The sequence below is a fragment of the Panthera uncia genome (assembly GCF_023721935.1).
Source record: "Panthera uncia isolate 11264 chromosome E2 unlocalized genomic scaffold, Puncia_PCG_1.0 HiC_scaffold_19, whole genome shotgun sequence".
Classification (NCBI taxonomy): domain Eukaryota; kingdom Metazoa; phylum Chordata; class Mammalia; order Carnivora; family Felidae; genus Panthera; species Panthera uncia.
In genome coordinates, this window is record NW_026057588.1 from 16,648,080 (window position 1) to 16,666,831 (window position 18,752).

Consider the following 18,752-nt stretch of genomic DNA (forward strand, 5'->3'; position numbering starts at 1 on the left):
TGGAAATAACGTAAATTTATTGAAACTGGTTTTGGGGAGGGTGGATGGGTGGATAGTTGGGGATCTTCCAAAGAGAACTGGGGGAAGAGCCAGCGCCCGGCCAGGTGGGAGCGGGTGCCTGGCCACAGACCCTATCTTAGGCCCAGTTTCTTCTTCTCCTTCTGCTTCTTGCGCACCACATCCAGGTTCCGGTCCTTCCACATACTCTTGCGCAGCTTGATGGGGCGCGAGCCCACATACTTCCCTGTGGGAATGGAGGGTTCAAGGTCAGGCTTGGGGTCAGGCTTAGGCCAGATGCTGGTCACACCCACTGTCCCTAAGAGAGGCTTCACCTACCATTCATCTCACGCATGGCACGCACATAGTCACTGGGGTCCTTAAAGCTGACGAAGCCATAGCCCTTGGTCTTGCCTGTGCGCTTGTCTCGGATCACCTTAGCCTTAAGGAAGGATGGGAAGCGGCTGAAGGCGCGTGCCAAGATGTCATCGTTCACTTCATTGCCCAAATCCCCACAGAAGATCCGGAAATCATCTGGGGTTGGGAGAGAGGAGGTCAGAAGATGCAGATGCCTGGCCCCATGTCTGCCTTAGATAGCCCCACCTTCTCTGAAGGCATCCCCCAAACCCTCCTCCCTCTATCCCCAGCGGTCTCTGCCTGGGGCCCTCTCAGTAACAACGGCCAACACCTATATGGTATTTACCCTGTGCTAGACTCTGCTAAGCACTCAAGAGGTTTTAACACATCCGGCACTCCCAACACCCTTTAACACAGAGGCACAGAGAGGTCATGTCACCTGCCCAATGTTACTCAACTAGGAAGTGGCAGAGCTGGGACAAGAACTCTGGTACCCGACTCCAGAGTCCTCGCCTTTACCTCCCCACCCCAGAGCCATGTTCTCCATTCCCATGAATTAAGGCTCCAACTTTGTCCTAGCCAGGCTTCTCCTCTGAGCCCCCAGCATCCCTTGGTCCCCATGGATATCCCCTGGGCCCCTCACACCCATTTGCTTTAGAGAAAGCCCATTCTAATTCCCCCTTGAGTCTCTGAAACGTGAACACACTGTCGGATCCTTCTCCAAGGCTGACCTCAGCTTCCATTCCTGGGCATACCCTCTGGGCTGGACCTGAGCCAGACTGAATGTACTCAAGCCCAAAGAATCCCTTCCGCCACAAGGCACATACTATTATTATCCCCTTGTTGGAGTGAGGAAAGGATAGAAAGGCTAAGTGACTTGCTCAAGATCACAGAACTAGGGGTTACAGCCCGCACCGACCATATCTAGGCTGACATTGCCATGCCCTGGCCTGGAGCAGGTCGACAGTCCCAAAACAAGAGGCAGAAGTCAAGGACTCAGATGGGAGGTAGGGCTGTTTTCTCAGCTAGCACTGTGGTTGCCCCACAGCTTCTGTGGTGATTAAGGACACTCTCTAAGAACAAGTTAGGCCACTCTAAAGAGGAAATTATGTGGCAAACTCAGAGGGAGGGGCCTTCTTCAAAACAACTGGGCTGGACACTTCAAAACACTGTTACATATAAGACAAAATGGTAGGAGGGAAACCATTCTCCTTAAGAGATAATCTAGAGACCTAAAACGGCATGCATCCTGATCCATGGGAAAAGATGGCTACAACAGAATTTAGGAACAACTGGGGAAATTTAAATATAAAAGGAATATGAGATACCATAGAATTATCATTCATTTGCTTAGGAATGTTAATGGTATTATGATACAAAACAGAATGCCACATTTTTTTTTAATTTAAAAAAAAAATTTTTTTTTTTATTAACGTTTTATTTATTTTTAAGACAGAGAGAGACAGAGCATGAACGGGGGAGGGTCAGAGAGAGAGGGAGACACAGAACCCGAAACAGGCTCCAGGCTCTGAGCTGTCAGCATGGAGCCCGATGCGGGGCTCGAACTCACAGACTGTGAGATCATGACCTGAGCCAAAGTCGGATGCTCAACCGACTGAGCCACCCAGGCGCCCCCAGAATGCCACTTTTCTTAGGAGAAGAATACTGAGGTATTTAGGAGTGAAGTGAGAACTTCATTTATAACTTGCTTCAAATGATTGAGCAAAATCCAAGAAACACACATACACATAGAAGGATAAAGTGAATACAGCAAAATGTTAATTGCTAAATCTAGATGGTGGTTATATTTGGCTGTTCGCTGTTAAATTCAGTGTTTAAAATTCTTCATCAGAAGGGGCGCCTGGGTGGCTCGGTTAAGCATCCGTCTCTTGATTTTGGCTCAGGTCATGATCTCACAGCCCCATGTCGGGCTCTGTCTGGGCTGATAGCATAGAGGCTGCTTGGGATTCTCTCTCTCTCTCTCTCTCTCTCTCTCTCTCTCTCTCTCTCTGCCCCTCCTCTGTTTGCACATGCTCCCACATGTTCTCTTTCTCTCTCAAAATAAATAAACTTAAAATTGTTTTTTTCATAAGTTGGGAGAAAAAAGAACATTCTTTTATCTTTAGCAACTCAGGCAGAGGTCAGAAGGTTCTAGGTGCCAATAACCTCTACCAAATTCTGTCCAGTGGCTTAGATGAGGGCCTGCCCTTCAGAGCCAATGTTTAGCCCTCCATGAGGTAGGCAAATAGCATGTGCCTGCCTTACAGAGAGGTGGCAGTTGTGGACCTACCCAGCTTACCCTCCCCGAGTCTGCCCCAAGGAGACCTTGGTGTGTTCTTGACTGAGTAATGCCTGGCCCTGCACCTGGGCCCACTTACCTGCGTCCCACTCCAGCAGGCTGGGGTCCTCCCAGCTGCTCCCAGCTGCTGTGCGAATGCAGCGTTTCAATTTCTCTGGCTTCCCTTTCTTCTTGTCCTCACCCAAGGGCTCTGGGACCTGCAGAGGAAAGGGGATGGGGTGCAAAGGGCTTGGTGTTGGGAGTCTTCTGGACCGATATGTCCCCTTCAGACTCTCCCACTTTCTTTCACCCCTTGCCCTCCTACTTCCATAATTAAACAACTAGATGTGCTTCTGGATGTGAGGTACATGTATCTGCCTCCTTCTCTCCCATGTCCTCCCAGCCCTTCCAATTTTCTGGTTCCCTCATACCTTCATTGATAGAGGACTACATGTCTTTCTGGGTATAAAAGGCATGGGTTCCTGCCTGCTCTCCCAGCCCTTTCTACTTGCTGCCCACCCCTGACTGCTATGCTCCCTGAGAGCTTACCTCAAGAGCCATGAGGCCAGGGGGTGGCTCAGGCCGTGGGGGCCGGGGTCGAGGACGCAGGGACAGGAGCTCAGGAATGCGCAGTGGGGGCAGTAGGCCTCGTACAACCTCCAGTGGGAGGGGCAGTGGCTCAGGCTCAGGCAAAGGCATGGCCAGGGCCAATGGCAGGCTGGGCCCAATGACTGCAGGGCCGGTGGGGGCACCTCCTGCCCCAACAGCCACTGCTGCGCCAGCCTCCTCCAGCCCAGCTGCCGCTGCCACCACTGCCTCTTCCTTCTCTTTAAGGCCCAACCCCAGGCCTAGGCCCAGCTCTCGGGGTGTTGCTGGCTCTTCCTGTGGGCAAGGGCAGACAATGAGGGATACCATTTCACAGGCTCAGACTAAACTCCCATCCTATACAACAAAGCAAGGGCCTGAGGCCAGAAAGCAGACAAGAGACCTAAACAGAGAAAGGAGTCTCTAGTCAGAGACAGACACAGGGACAAAAACATCAGGACAGAAAAACAGAGAAGGACAATCAAGAGAAAAATAGAGATAGAGACAGAGTAGAATACAAACAGAGACAGAACCCATTGCATGTGTTTCTCTATTTTCCTCACAAAAAGAAAGAAAAACAGACTCAGTCACCAAAAGAAATAGGCAAAGACAGAGACTGAGACAGAGTCAGAGAGTAAGAAGGCAGATTTAGACACAGCCTACCAGACCAGGATTGAGCATCTCCCCACCCTTCACACCTTTGACCATTAGCTCCCTGTCCATACTTACCAGAGGAGGCCTCAGAGCAGCCATGGAGCCCAGGGGGGGCCCTGGGGCCCGAGCCATCGGTGGCAGCATCATAGGTGGTCCAGGGGGCCCAGGCAGAGGGGGGCCCACAAGGGCTTGGTGAGGGGGCCGCAGGGCCATAGGGCGGGGACCACCTGCTGCAGAAGAAAGAGCAGAATCTGTCAGGGTGTTAGTGGGGGAGTTGGAGGGCTGAGGGGGGAAGTTATGTGGCAGGGATGATGACCCTGGCCCCCTCACCTGCTCTCTGTAGCACGTGGGGGACGAAGGCCGGACGCAGGATAGGGGCCCTCTGGGGGGCCACAGCTGTGGGAGAGAGAGATGGGGGTGTGTGTCATGGGGGACCGGGGCACTTGAGGTGAAGTGTGTGTGTGTAGGTACTCTCAGAATCCAAGAAATCCTGGAGAAGAGTCTGGGGAACCTTCTGGGAGATGCAAGTCTTTCGATTTGTTCATTCAGCAAAAATCTACCACGGAACATCTCCTCTGGGCTGTCCCTGTTCTGGACAATAATAAGGACACACCAAAAGATCAAAAACTCTCAGGGATCTTCTGATCCAGAGTAGGAGGGTGACAGCCCAGTGTGTCTCACCAGAGGGTGACAGCCCAGAGTGATCAGGGCCAGAAGGGGGTAAAGCCCAGGCAGAGTGATCGGAACTAGAAGGGGGAAACCTGGGGAGTGGTGGGAGCCCGGAGGAGCCCTCTGACTTAGCCAGGGCGACTAGAGGCCTCCTGTGAGCTGAGACCCAAAGGATAATAAAGAACCAATTGCCTTTGGTCAGGCAAAGCGTGACTGTAAAGACTACTGGCAAGAAGAACATTTACGAACAAATTTTTTTCCCTTTTCAGTTTAGTATAAATTATAATAGCAGAAGTTGCAGTTTGGAGGGCTTCATAAGAGAATGGTCAAGAGGACAGTAGGCATCCAAGAATAGTCTCATTGGCTGGACCATGAATGTCCTCCTGAGGGCACCAGGGAGCCATAGCAGGACTGGAAGCTGGCCAGGGTGACTAAATCAGATGTGCATTTTGATCAAAACCATACCAAAGAGTAAGAGATGTTAAGATTTCTCAAACGTCAGACAAAAAAGTTTAACAAGATTTAAGTAACACAAGTTTGATCCAATACAGATCGTACCAGAACTTTACAGAACGTGTATTTTTTTCTTACGTATAAGGAAGTAGTGTCACAAAAATTGACTGTAAAGGTCAACTTAACAAATGTAAGAATGACCTGTGGAGAGGATAGGGTTTAGTTGATTTTGGTTAACTTGATTCTGATTTGGGCAATAGGCTTTGGAAGATTACAGTTGGGTGGCAGTGAGCAGGAGAGAGAAGGGAGGTCAACAAGAATACTGCGGGCATATCCTAGCAATGTTTAGGGCTCCTGGGGAGTATGTGAGAGTCTCTCCATAAGGGGCCAGGTGATGTAGGGTCTTGACTGCTGGGTGAGGAGCTTGGTGCTTGTTTGATGGTTTATTTATCCCATGAACAGATAGTACGTAATGCTTACAATGTGGCAGACATCAAGACTTTCGTCTCTCATGAAGCTTGTATTTTAGAGGAAACAAAAGAGGATAGCCATAATGGGTAAACTGTATAGCTTGTTACGGGGTGCCTGGGTGGCTCAGTCGGTTAAGCATCTGACTTCAGCTCAGGTCATGATATCATGGTTCATGAATTTGAGCCCTGTATAGAGCTCTGTGCTGACAGCTCAGAGCCTGGAGCCTGCTTTGGATCCTGTGTCTCCCTCTCTCTCTGCCCCTCTTCTGCCTGCGCTGTCTCTCTCTCAAAAATAAATAAACATTAAAAAACAAAACAAAACTGTACAGCTTGTTATAAAGTATTAAGTGCTATGGAGAAACACAACAAAGAATAAGGATTAGGAGTGACAGTAAGGAGGGTGGTTTGCAATGGTCAAGTCAAGCTCTACTAAGGCCAAACTGATGAAGTACATGATCAGGTTTGTGCTTTAGGAAGATGGTAATGTCAGGGTGGGGATGAAATTAAGCGGGTGAGTTAGCGCAATGATGTAGGCAAGATGCTGGAGTAGTCAAAACAAGAGTGCTTCATTAAATGTGGGGTTCCCGGCCTGAGACCTACCTGCCCGACGCAGGAACATAGCTTCTCGGGCCTCTGGACTATCCAGGTGACTCCGATCACCAGGGCCAAAGCCAACTGTTGGGATGGGAAGAGACAAGGATGGTGGGAGGAGAATCCCAGGCATCCCATTTTATCACCTTGCCTGATCCCCTGGCTCCCTCTCCTCCACCACTCCTTACTTACCTGGACCTACAAAAGGAGGGCCACCCACCATGGGAGGAACCACTGTGGCTGCAGCAGCTGCCCGGGCCTCCAGAGTCTGTTGAACCTGTTGGGGAAGAAATTGGGGTGAGGGGCCTGACTCAGTGCCACCAAGCTGCCCTGGCTGGCTTACCCTGGGAGACCAAGGGTTTCATTCTTTGCATTCTATGTGGGGCTGGCTATCTGTCAACATTAAGTCTAAGCTAAACTGTCACTTTTCAGGGAGGCTTTTGGGATCACACTAGCGAAAACTGTCCTTAGCCCCTCCCAGGAGCAACTCATCTTGTTATCCTGTTTCATCTTCCTCAACGCATCTCACACTATCTGAAATTATGTCCAGCCTGTCTTTCTCATCTCCCATGCTACCACCCTGGTCCAAGCTATCATTATCTCTAGCCTAGATTATTATGGTAGCCTCTTCAGTCTCCTCGACTCTGCCCTAGCCCCCTTACAGTCTGTTCTCCAAACACAGCCATGATTAATTTCTAAGTTGGACCCTATTACTCCTCTGCTCAAAATCCTTCCACAGCCTCCCACATCAGAGTAAAAACCAAAGTCTTTAAGGTGGCCCACAAGGCCCTACCAGGTCTTATCTCTATCACCTCTCTGTCCTCATCTCTTCCCACTCTCCCCGTTGCTCGCTGTACTCTAGCCACACTTTTCTCTGCTCTTCTTTGAACATGTCAGGGATGCACCTGTGTCACAGCCCTTGCACTGGCAGTTCTCTCCGCTGGGAATGCTCTCCCACCAGATACCTCCATGGTTCCCCGTATCATGTCCTTTATATCTTTGCTTAACTGTCACCTCCTCAGAAAGGCCTTTCCTGACCATGCTGATAAACCTCTGCTTTTCTTACTCTTTGACCTGTCACTCGCCAGTACAATGTAAGCTACAAAAAGAGAGTGATTTTTTTTGGTCTATATTGTTCTCTGCTATGTGCTTAATGCCTAGAACAGTGCCTGGTGCATAGAAGGCACCCCATAATTATTTATTGACAGAATGAACCAGTTCCATTTATTTGTCTTCTTTTTAGTAGTCTCCCTCTCCACTAGTTATATACAACTTGCTATTGAGCATGTGAATGTGACTAATGAGACTGAGGAACTACTGAACTTAAATGTAAACTTAAATAGATACAGAACATTTTCATCATTTCAGACAACTTTCTGGACAACAGGCTTTAGAATATAAGCTCCCAAAGGGCAGAGGTATTGTTTGCTTTAGTTGTTACTATGTTCTCAATGCCTGGCACAAACATTGTGTTCAAGCACTGTGCTCAGCTCAGTCGTACCTGCTGATAAGTGTTGGTTGCGATAATTGGGCGGATCACAGGAGCTGCTGGGACCTGCATCGCTTCTACCGTGGGGACCGTGGGCACCGCAGGCACAGCAGTCGGGATGCCGGTTACTGGAGCCCCCAGAACTTCCTGCTCAAACCTGAGGAGGCAAGACCAACAACACAGCTCAGGACCTTTCATTAACTCTGAAACGTTGGGTACACCGCGATAGAGCCTTCACCCCTGCCAATCTCTTCTTACTCCCGCCCGCACAATCCCGAAGGTCCCATTTCCCCATGATAGAGCCATATCGGGATAAATGCGGCCTGGAGGCTCCAGGGCTCGGTGGCTCTGACTCTGAGGGCTTTTATCGCGCCTTGCCAAGGGCCTTACAGAGCCATCTCCGCCTCCATCTCCTTCAGGCGTTCCTCTCCGCTCTTGCCCGGCATGCCGGCGCCAGGGCCCGGGACCACAGGTCCTCCTGCACCCGGGAGTCCCGGGGCTGGCCCCGCCCCGGCCATCGCTGCTGCCGTCGCTGTCGCCGCTACTACCGCCTCGGCTCAGCGGCCTCCACCAGTTCCGCTGTCTACTCTCTGGTCTTGTCGGGTTGGGCGCCCTCGAATGACGTATCAGCGAAAGCGACGGGCGCTGGTGCATGACATCATACGCCAACGGGGTCTCGCCTTCGGAGCAAGGCCAATGAGAGTCTGGCCATACCTGGAGGGCCCACCCCTAGAAGGAATATAGGCCAATCAGAGTGCGGGAAAAACAAACCAATGAAGAGCCTGGGTCTAAGTAAGTGAAGGCAAATGAGGTGGCCACGCCTTCATTGGAGGAACGAAGGCTAATGAGAGCGCTGTGAAGTAGTTGGCCCCGTCCCTACCGAGGAAACTGGGCCTTTGAGAGCTCAGAAAAGTTTGGAGGCCCCGCCTGTGCCACTGAAGCTCGTTCCGGAAGTTTTAAAATGCATCGGAGTCCGCGTCAGCCCAGGGATGTTTGAGGCTGGAGACTGCTGGATACCGTAGCCTTCCCAACTGGGATAGACTGACACCGGTGACTCCCAGAAAAACCAGGAACAGGATGTGGGAAGCTCATAGGGGGCGCCTGACCTTCTCCAGGAGGAGAAGGTAACACCTGACGACTTCTTGCTAGATGAAAATGGAGAGAGATGGGAGGAATCGTAAAGGCCTGGAGTAGTAAAATGCGGCAACTCAGAAAGTCGTGTGTAGGTTTGGTCTCTGTGTCCTTTCTTGGGACACAGGTGACCCCTCCTTTTCTTCCTAGTCCTCAATAGGTTTCATTATGAATATTTAAAATACACAACACTGGAGAAGAATATAACGAGCTTCCATGTACCTCTCAACAATTACTAATATTCTACCCTGTTTCATCTATACTTATCCTCCCTCTTCTTGGAGTATATTAAAGCAAATTCCAGACATCAATTCCTCCACAAATACTTCATGATGTGTGTCTTAACAGATAAGGCCTATTTTCACGCCCAAGAAAATTCTGATTTCGTTCTCGGATTTCGGTGCGCGCGCTCTCGCGCGCGCGCACACACACACACACACAGGGAAAAAATTAACTTTTTTGCTGTCATCTTACACCCAGACTGTTCAATTTTTTCTGCCTCAAAAAATGTGTATAAAATCAGGCTACAAATAAGGTATGCACATTGGGTTTGATTGGTTGGTCGGTCTTTTTTTTTCTGTCAAAACTTTTGTTGGCTGTCTTGGTTTCTTGAAGTTCCAAGATTAAATCAGCACTAATGAATGATTTGTTAAAATACTGGCTTTTTGTTTGCTTCTTTACAATAGATGTGATAAGAGAATAGGACGCTTTTTCTTTTTTAACATTATTAACTAGAGTCCATACTTTGATTTTCTTAGTGTTTAATCTCTTCTGTTCGTTCATTGCATCCAGGATACCTTGCATGTAGTTGTCATCTTTTCTTAGGCTTCTCTTGCCGGTGACAATTTTTCACACTTGTTTTTCATGAATTTGTTAGTTTTGAGGAGTACTGGTCAGGTATTTTGTAGAATGTTCCTCGTTTGGGATCTGATATTTTCCTCATCATTAGGCTGGGGTTATGCATTTTGTGGGGGTGAGGGGAAAGGCTGCAGAAGTAAAGTGAAGTTCTCATCATGTCATATCAAAGGTACATTTTATCAACCTGACTGTTGGTGTTAACTTTGATCTCCCAGCTGGGGTACCATTTGTCAGGTTTCTCCACTATACTTTTCTTTTTACTCCCTTCCCATGCTCTTTGGAAGGAAGTCACTATGCCCAGCCTACACTTAAGGGGTGGAGAGTTAAATTCCACCTCCTTGAGAATGGAATATTTACATAAATTATTTGTAATTCTTCTGCACAGGGGATTTGTCTATTCTCCTTTTATTACATCTTTTTTATCAGTATGGACTCATATTTTATACTTTGGGTTGTAATTCAGTATTACTTTATTTTGTTGCTCAAATTGTTCCAATTTTAAAATCTTAAGTCTTGGGGTGTCTGGGTGGCTCAGTCAGTTAAGCCTTGGACTCGTGACTTTGGCTCAGGCCATGATTTCAAGACTCGTGAGTTTGAGCCCCACATTGGGCTCCACACTGACATTACATAGCCTGCTTTGGATTCGTTCCCTCCTGCTCTCATTTGCACGCTCTCTCAAAATAATCTTTAAAATCTTGTCTTTTAGTCTATAAGTTTCCCTCCCTCTGCCTTTTTCTTCCTTCCTTCCTTCCTTCCTTCTACCCTTTCCTTCTTTTTCTTGTTTTTATGTTTTCATCAGTAATTCCCTTTACTGCATCTGGATTTTGAATTATATTTAGGCAAGTTTGCCCAACTTCTAGTTTATAGAGAACTTCACCTTCATGGAACTCATATTCTGTTTGGAAGACAATAAAGGATAAATAAAGTAGAACATAAAGTATATTAGAAGACGTACTACAGAGAAAGATTAAACAGGGAGGGGGGGCAAGGGCCCCCCGTGTTCAATCTTGGCTAAGAGCCAAGACGAAGAGAGGAGGGGAACACTAAGGTGGCACATTGTAAAGCAAACATGTTAAAGACACAAAGATGTCAAATCTCCCTCATTTGTAAACTCCCTGCAACCCCGATAAAACCCTCATCTGTGTATTTTTTCTGGAACCAGGTAAGTTGGGTATAAAGTTTATTTCATTTTGGAAAAAAAATTAGCAAGAGGGAAACCTTGAAAAATTAGAGCAAGACAGCAACCAGCCATTTCAGACACTAAAACATATTTCAAAATCTTTATAATCAAAACACTGTGGGGATGGCATATGAGAGTCAGACAGACAATAGGCTTGGAGAGAGTCCAAATATAGCCTGATTAATCATGGAAACTTAGCTTATGAAGAGGTGGCATCTCAGATCACCTGAAGTTTTACTTTATATAGGTGGGCAGTTTTACTCTATAAATTGAAGAATAATTTACAGTGAAATGCACAGACCTAAAAAGTATAGCTAGATGGGTTCTGACACCTACCCTTATTACCTTCAACATATAATCCACTTCCAACTCTACAAAGTTCCCTTGTCTCCTCCTTGGTTGATCCCTGCTACCTACCTCTCCTTCAGAGGCAACAACTGCTCTGAGAATTTTAAGAAGTGCTATTGGGATACACGTAAAATATGACAAAATTGGATCCATTTGGATAAATTCCAAATGACTTCAGAGATTTAGATGTAAAAAAAGGAAACTACATAAAAACTAGAAGACAACCCCCCGCCCCCAGCCCCTGCCCTGTCTCCTTGACCCTCACACTGGCATGTTCGAGCTCAGGACTGTTGCTAAGCTGCAACCTCCCTCCCACCCCTGACCCCCACAAGCCCTCCTCAGACACCCACATGCTTCCCTCTCATTACCTTTACAGAGTGTGTGTGGCCTTCTATGTAAAGCTGCACCTCTTTGCAGCTTGCTTTATTTTTCTCCAGAGCAGTTACCTCCCAACATACTAGATATTTTGCTCACTTAACTTGCCAGGGGTCCATTTCCCTGTCCTAGAATAACAGCTTCCTGAAGTCTGGGACTTCTGTCCATTTCGTTCAGTGCTGGATCCTCAGTGTTTAGGGCAGGTGCTCAATGACGTTTTGCTAAGGGTGAAAGTGATGAGGGGAGTTTCAGGGGGACTTAGGGTGGGGTCCAGATAGCCCACTGCCTTGGGTTTGATGGGATGAAAGGACAGGTGCAAGGCAATCGAGAGGAACAGAACAGCCTGTGAGGGGGACAGTAAGTGTGGGTAGAGACGGTGGGTTGATATATCTGGGCGATGCTCCCTTCCAAAGGTCTTATGATGGGGTGAACAAATGAAGCTCTTGAGTTCTGTTTGGGCCCCCTTTTCATCTGCACAGTTGTTGCAGGATGCCTTGGGCCTGGACCCAGCGCAGCCGCCACTGGGGCAGGGACAGGCCCTGGCAGAGCTCCCCGGACAGGGCGGCTTGGCCTGGCTGCTCCCACCTGGGGAAAGGGGACAGTGTCACAGGGAAGGCCCGGGACTCTAGACACTCAGTGGCCTCCACCCCCCCCCCCCCCAACACCTCCTCCCCTGCCTGCACCCCCAGGTCCTGCCCGGTCCACCCAGCTCAGGACCCTGCCCCCACCATCGTGCCCCCCTCTCACCAGTCCCCAACAACCCCCTGTAGCCCGGGGATTCGCTCCAGCGCTTGTTTCAGCAGGTTCTCCAGCTGCTTCAGAGCCTGTCCCAGATTCTCTTTCTGCTCCTTTTCCCGAGCTGCCCGGATCTGCAGCAGCTCTGCAGGTGAGAAACCCAGGAAGCAGTGCTGAGTCCTCTGGCTCCTGGGGTCTCACAGCCAATGGGTCACCAAGTCTCCAGTCACCTAGTGTTGACCTCACCTCTCTCACACCTCCTTCCTCCCACTTCCTCATCTCAAGGGCAAGCCCACCATCCCCCAGGCTTCATCCCAGATACCTTCCTCCCTCCCGGACAGACCATCAATCTTCTCGGCCCATCCCTCAGCTTCCTCCCCCTTCCCCCCTTCCCTACTCACCCCCCAGCCTCCCTCCTATGCTCCAGGCCTCAGCCTCCCATTCTGGTCCATGCCTCTGGTACATGGCAGCCAGAATGATCTTCCTAAGGCATAAACCTGATCCTTTCCCTCTCCTGCATGGAACCCTCCAAGGCCCCCCAGTACCCCCAAGTCTGAGCTCCTCAGGCCAGTATTTGAGGGTTTGCACTATGTGACCTCTGCTACTATCAGCCCTCACCTCTCCCTCTGGGCCCATTCGAGGCACCACTTTCCCCCTGGAAGCCCTTCCCAGCGTTCCCCACCCCAAGGCTTCCTCCTCGGACTGCTGTAGGTTCACTCCAGCAGTGTTGCCCTGGAGACTATGACTGGGTCTAGTCCCTCTCCATAGGCCCAAGCAGGCCCATCTCAGAGCAAGTGCAGATCAGCATTGTGGTCAGAGCCCTGCCCCGACTCCATTCCATCCTTGCCTTCTGACCTCAGGCATGACATGTGCCCTTTCTTCAGCTACTTCTGCAGTCAGGTGTAACTGAGCCACAGGCTAGCAGGGCAGGCTGCAGACCGGGGTACTCTGAAGCAGGACCTACAAGGCTTGTTGACAGGTTGAAGGTGGGGGGGCGGCTTAGGGTCCTGGGAGGAATTAGGATGACTCGTGGATTGCTGACCTCAGTAAGGAGGGTGAGGTCACTTTTTGAGGGAAGGAAACCAGGCAGAAGAAAAACAAAACTGCTTTTCAGAACAGGGGGAACTATGCTCTGTTACAGACATGCTAAAGCCCAAGATGCCCATGAGGTGCAACGATGCTGTGCCAGTCTTAGGCTGCTCCCGACACAGCTCCCTGTCACTGGAGGGGGAGGCAGGGAGCCTGAAACTCAAAGGCCCGAAAATGGCCTCTTCCTGCTTTGCTGATGGCACCTCGGTTCATTTCTCATCAATACACCTCTTCCACCTATTTATCCTTTGATTCTGCGCTCTTCGCTTCTACCACTGGGATCCCTGGGGCTGGACAGCTCGGGCGTCCTCTCCCCATTGAGCTCTGGGGGCCAGTAGCAACCCAGCAAGTGCTAGTTGAGGGAATCTAGTGATGAACAACTTTTCCGAGTTTCAGTATTGTCATCTGTAAATTGGTCTTAATAATGTCTACCCTTATGGTAAGGACTGAAAGAGACTCCACATGTGCAGACAAAAAGATCGTAACCACACCAGAGACGCCTAGCGCTTACTGTATGCTGTGCATTGTTAAGTGCCCTGTTTGGGTAACCGGACTGAGTCTTTGCAGCAACTCTGTAAGGTGCTATGATTATGCTTACTCCACTGAGGAGGAAACTGAGGCACAAAGAGATCACACAGCAGGGAATAGGTAGGGCTAAGAAGAGTTTAACTCCACAGCCTAGCTTTTAACTACTCCAGTATCCTATTGGATGGTGATACATGAGAACTTTGCAATTTGATAGGCAGTGTCACCTGGTTAGGAGTACAGACACATGTCAGGCTGCCTGGATTTAAATCCTAGCTCTGCTACCTAAGCAGCCACCAAGGCCTCCTGTCTTAGTTCTTGCCTCTGTAAATGGGGCAAATGGCAGTGCTAACCCCATGGGGCTGCTGTGCAGATGAAACCCGTGAACATGCTTAAATCTGACTCAGCACACAGTAGGCACTGTGTCAGCACTGAGTGTTTGTGATTTCTTCTGGAGGCTGATGGCCCTGGGAATGGGCAGGAATGCCACTTGTGAAGGCAAGGCCTTACCCTGGGTGGATGGTCCTGGGGGCAGGCTGGTCTTCATGTGGAGCAGATCCCAGGACCGGAGACTCTGCTGGTCCTGGAGAAACAGAAGTTCCTGACGAAGAGAGGCAGCCTTTGGGAGGAGCAGTTCTGGAGCCTGGAGGGAGGGGGAAGGACAGTCATTTTGGGAGGGGGTAGGAGTGGGAAGACAGATCCTAGGGGACAGAAACTCACCTTCCCTGCAGGCAGCCCCAATCTGTGGCTCAGCACTATGAGGCTGGAGCTCCTTGGGGACGTGGGATGCAGCTGGTAGATGGATGGCAGGACCGTGGGCAGGGGCTGTAACCTGGAGGGAAAGTCCAGGTTGGGTGGGGCACTGGGAGGAGGCTTGGGTTCCAGAGGTTCCGGGGGCTGAGAGGTGGGCTCAGGAGGCCCAGGAACTTGGAGGTGGGTCTGGGGACTAGGATTTCAGAGTTAGGACTGAGGACTTGAGGGCGAGGTCTGGCAGCTTGGGAACACTGGGGGCCTGGGATTATTTTTTTGGAGTAGAATCAGGGAGTGATAGTCATCGGTGGGAGGGGATATAAGGGGTGGCTCCAGTCTTACCCTCCAGGGCTGTGCCGAAGCATGGTGTCCAACAGAAGGTGGGGAAGATGCCGGGCTTCCTCCTCCAGACAATGAAGCAGTTTCTGGGACTCTGGTGCCACCGCTTCAGATGTGGGGACCACTTTTCGCTGAAGCAGAGCCAGTACCTGTGGGGAAGGAAAGGGATGGGAAGGGCAGCCTGGAGCCACCCAGCCCCATCTGTAGGAGCCCTAGCCCTACCCAGACCTTGCCTCAACTCCCGTCTCACCTCTGCAGGGCTCCGGCACAGGCGCGTCTTGCTGGCTGAGTTGCCTTTGATGAGCAGGCGGATCTGTTCCTGTGTCTCCTCCTGGGTAACCATGAGGCCACTGAGATGGGCTGCTTTTACTTCCTACCTCCCAGCTTCTGGCTCTGCCTGCCCCTTTGTACAGGTCCTGCTTCCTCTTGGAAGACTCATCCCGGGCCCCTCCCCACCACCAGAGGCCCAGTTCTGGATCCTAAGGCTCCCAGCCTCTCTCTGGCCCTCCATGCAGCACTGCCACTTCCCCTGAGGCCCGCCTCTCACCACCAGCCGGCGCCAGTGCAGGATCCGTTGCTGTTTGGCCTGTAGTTCCTGTAGCAGAAGCTGCCGGCGCCCAGCCACCTCCTCCAGCTCCTGGCTCTGAGCACGCAGGGCCTTGAGCTCTGCCCACAGGCCACAGCCTCGGAGTCCCAGCACCAATGCCTGCCTGGGGCACAAGCAGAAGAGAGCAAGGGAGAGGAAGATGACTAAGACTCATAGTGGAAGAGGGAAATCAGATCTGTAAGGATGCACAAGGAGCCACAAACATGGAGACAAACCAGAAGAGCAGGGAGGCAGAGCTGGGAGCCACAGGGGCAGAAAAAGTCCAGTATTTTGAGACTTCTGGGAGAGAGATGGCCTAGAGTCTCTGCTGAGAGAGCCCCCTCACCTCTCGCTGGATTCCAGGGCACATTTCTCCACCTCCTCCATCAGGCCTTGGAGGCGCTGGGTCAGGATTTGATGCTCCTTCAGCAGGGGGCCCCGCTGTGCAACCAGCATACCCACGTCCCGCCAGCCCTCCTGGGGCAGGGGTATAAAGTCAGGGTGGGTATGATCCCTGGGGGTGAGGGGATTAACTGGGGCTTGGGATGGGAAGGAGATGGAATCCTGGGAAGGATGCCTGGGGGTCACCTGGATGAGATGCACCATGGACGGCAGGGCCCGGCTGGAGTCTGGCTGGTCTGGTGCCTGGGACCTGGAGGTGGGATAAAACTCCTGGGGGAGGAGCCCTCTCCCCTTCCTGAGTTCTCAGGGATGGCCAATGTCAGCCCACCTGCCAGACCGATCATTGGGTTTCAGCTCCATCCCCATCAGCAGGTGACTGTGCCTGGCCCTGAGTCTTCTGGCTTAGCCATCCCCTGGCCCTGCCCCACCCTCAGGAGCACTCCACTTCACACCTGGTTATCTCCGTATCTTGGAGCCCATCTGGACTGCACAAGGACCGAATCTCTGCCTCCCGCTCCTCAGCCAGGTGTTCCAAGGAGGCCAGGATGTGGCCCGGAGGATGGTTTGTCAGTAGTGTCTAGTGGGGGGAAGGGTAAAGTAGGGTGGATGGGTGTAGGGCTGTGAGCTAGGACCCATGGTGATGAGGCAGGGATCAAGAGATAGGTTCTGGCACCCTGAGGTTCACTCATGGGGCAGAAGGTGTGGCCTTTCCTGAAAGCCCCCCTCACCTCCACTGAGCTAAGCCACTGCTGGTAGGAAGCTCCAAAGTGGTCATCTCGAGGGGTTCTGCAAGGTTAGGGAAGGGGACAGAGAATATTACAAGATCATGTCGACACTCCCTCTACTGATTACCACTACCCCTAAGGTGGGGGCTATTGTCCCTATTGTAAGGATGAGGAAACCAAGTCCATCAGGAGTCCATGCCTCCTAGACTTGAGTTCCCTGCTTATACCAACTAGCTAGACTTAGGGCCTTTCACATGTGCTATTTGTCTAGAATACTCTCTTAACCTTTTACCCTCGCTAAGCCTCCTCACCAGAGAATCTGCCCTCCCTGACTCCTTAGCTGAGTAGTGTCGCCTTTGGGTACCTGGAGTTTCTCAGGCTTCCCCGCCTCCAACATCCCTAACCACCTGGTTGTCACTATCTGTGATGGATTTGTCTCTTCCTTGTCCCAGCCTGGGAGCCTTCAGGGCAAGATCTGCAGCTGACATAGTCCAGAGGCTCAGTGGCTGAGGAATTAACAGATAAGTGGCTCCCCCCTCAAAGCCCAGGTTCTTGGCAGGGTCTGTGGGGCCTGGATGACACTCACAGGATGCTGCCTCCCTTGGCCTGAGGAACTAGGAGGTTCTGCAAAAATTGGGTCCGGAGGGTACAGGCTGTTCGGACATCACCCTGGGAAGAAGAGGATGGGGCGTGAGAGGAACCCAGATTGACCCACCCACCCACCTGACCCCAGACTCTCCACCTCTTTCCCCATGGCCCAGGACTCTTACCAGGACCACAGGCTCCAGTCCCAGGGATGCTGATGATAAGGGTCGAAAGGTTATATCTACTGTGGCCTTCCTGGAGAGAAAAATACAGTTGGGGTGGGGGTCCCTGGGAGAAGAGAGCTAGGAGAACAGATATCTGTGTCTCCTCCTGCTGCAAGGCTAGTCACAGGGATCAGTGAGCCTGGATCTCAGGGGCCACCTCTAAAATTAGACCACTGTCATCTCCTGGCTGTATTAGCTTCCTCACTGGCCTCTGCTCTTGGCTCCTGTGGTCTGTTTCTATCTAGTAGTTAACGATCCTGCTAAAACCTGACACATCATGTCACCTTTCTGCCCCAAACCCTTGAAAACAATGTGTTTTCCCACCACACTCAGAATAGCAACAGTGGGTATCAGAAACTCTTTGAAGCATCCTGCGTGATTTGACTCATTCATTATCATACTTACCCTATACAGTAGGTTTAACATTATCCCCATTCTACAGCGCTTACAAACTGAGGCACAGAGAAGTTAAATCATTTGCCCAAGTTCATAGAGAAGTGGACAAGCTAGGGCATGAACCCAGCCTCAGAGTAAAATTCCGATGCTTCCATAGCACTCTGTCCCTGTCTCTGACCTCATCTCATGCTCTCCCTTTCGCCTGTGTAACTTAAGCTGAACTGGCCTCCTGGCTGTTCTTCCCACATGCCAAGCTCAGCACCTCTGCTCTTGGTGCCCCTCTCCATGGAGATTCCTCCCCCAACACAAATGTCACCTTCTCAGAAAGGTCTTCTCTGACCATCCTACCTAGAGTAGCATCTCCCTCTCCCGTTCTCCACACCACCCTTTTTATCATAGCATTTATGTCTCCCTGCAATTATAGAGTTTGCTTCCTAATTTACCATCTCTCTCTTCTGCATCAGAGTATAAGATCCATGAGGGCAGGGACTTATCCCTTATTTACTGCTCTTTCCCCAGAACATTCCCTAGGTATACAGCTGGCACCATTCTAGGCACTGGAAATGTAAGTGGCTAAGGTGACAAAATTTCTTGGCCTCACAGACTTTAAATCCTAAGGAGTGGAGCTCAGAATTGTGGAACCCAAGAAGGGATCAGGGTCTCTAAGGAAAATGTCTGTGCACCTGGCCTGGTGAACGCTGGTCCCTGGGAACCTGAGGCCTACCTCTCTATGTCCTGCAGACGCTTCAATTGATTCTGTAGCCGCTGCATGGGATCTTGAAGCCCACGCTGCTGTCTTCGCATGGCCCCAGCTTGGGCCCGGAGGAGGAGACCACGACGCTGGGTGTCTTGAATGCTCTGCAGGGCCTGCTCCATGGCCATGTCTGTAAGAGAAATGGGTGGCCATCAGCACTGCTGCTCATCTTCCCAGCCCCGCAGGTCACCCCGAGCCTCGGTCTCT

General features: G+C 50.8%; 2 protein-coding genes across 3 annotated transcripts in view; both read right to left on the reverse strand.

Moving 5' to 3' along the window:
• RBM42 (RNA binding motif protein 42) lies at positions 1-8,159 on the reverse strand. 2 transcript variants are annotated; one of them, XM_049621968.1, is made up of 10 exons: positions 7,934-8,159; positions 7,556-7,700; positions 6,247-6,331; positions 6,064-6,138; positions 4,202-4,267; positions 3,947-4,122; positions 3,182-3,514; positions 2,733-2,850; positions 337-531; positions 1-244 (listed from the first exon to the last, which is right to left on the reverse strand). In XM_049621968.1, exons 1-10 carry the CDS (start codon positions 8,059-8,061, stop codon positions 132-134), a joined length of 1,434 nt encoding a protein of 477 aa, XP_049477925.1. In that variant the 5' UTR covers positions 8,062-8,159; the 3' UTR covers positions 1-131. The 2 variants fall into 2 exon arrangements, with proteins under 2 accessions (XP_049477925.1, XP_049477926.1); XM_049621969.1 differs by lacking the exon at positions 4,202-4,267 and having other exon boundaries at positions 3,947-4,101; positions 7,934-8,158.
• Positions 8,160-10,800: 2,641 nt separating this feature from the next.
• The window catches only part of HAUS5 (HAUS augmin like complex subunit 5), a 9,990-nt gene continuing 2,038 nt past the window's right edge, over positions 10,801-18,752 (reverse strand). Inside the window, exons 6-19 of the mRNA XM_049621967.1 lie at positions 18,516-18,675; positions 17,357-17,426; positions 17,173-17,255; positions 16,590-16,647; positions 16,314-16,438; positions 16,048-16,111; positions 15,806-15,936; positions 15,421-15,583; positions 15,124-15,204; positions 14,877-15,022; positions 14,505-14,616; positions 14,295-14,427; positions 12,183-12,315; positions 10,801-12,020 (exon numbers count right to left, since the gene is read on the reverse strand). Coding sequence (XP_049477924.1) covers positions 11,903-12,020; positions 12,183-12,315; positions 14,295-14,427; positions 14,505-14,616; positions 14,877-15,022; positions 15,124-15,204; positions 15,421-15,583; positions 15,806-15,936; positions 16,048-16,111; positions 16,314-16,438; positions 16,590-16,647; positions 17,173-17,255; positions 17,357-17,426; positions 18,516-18,675 — 1,577 coding nt within the window. The 3' untranslated portion in view covers positions 10,801-11,902. The remainder of the gene's footprint in view (positions 12,021-12,182; positions 12,316-14,294; positions 14,428-14,504; positions 14,617-14,876; positions 15,023-15,123; positions 15,205-15,420; positions 15,584-15,805; positions 15,937-16,047; positions 16,112-16,313; positions 16,439-16,589; positions 16,648-17,172; positions 17,256-17,356; positions 17,427-18,515; positions 18,676-18,752) is intronic.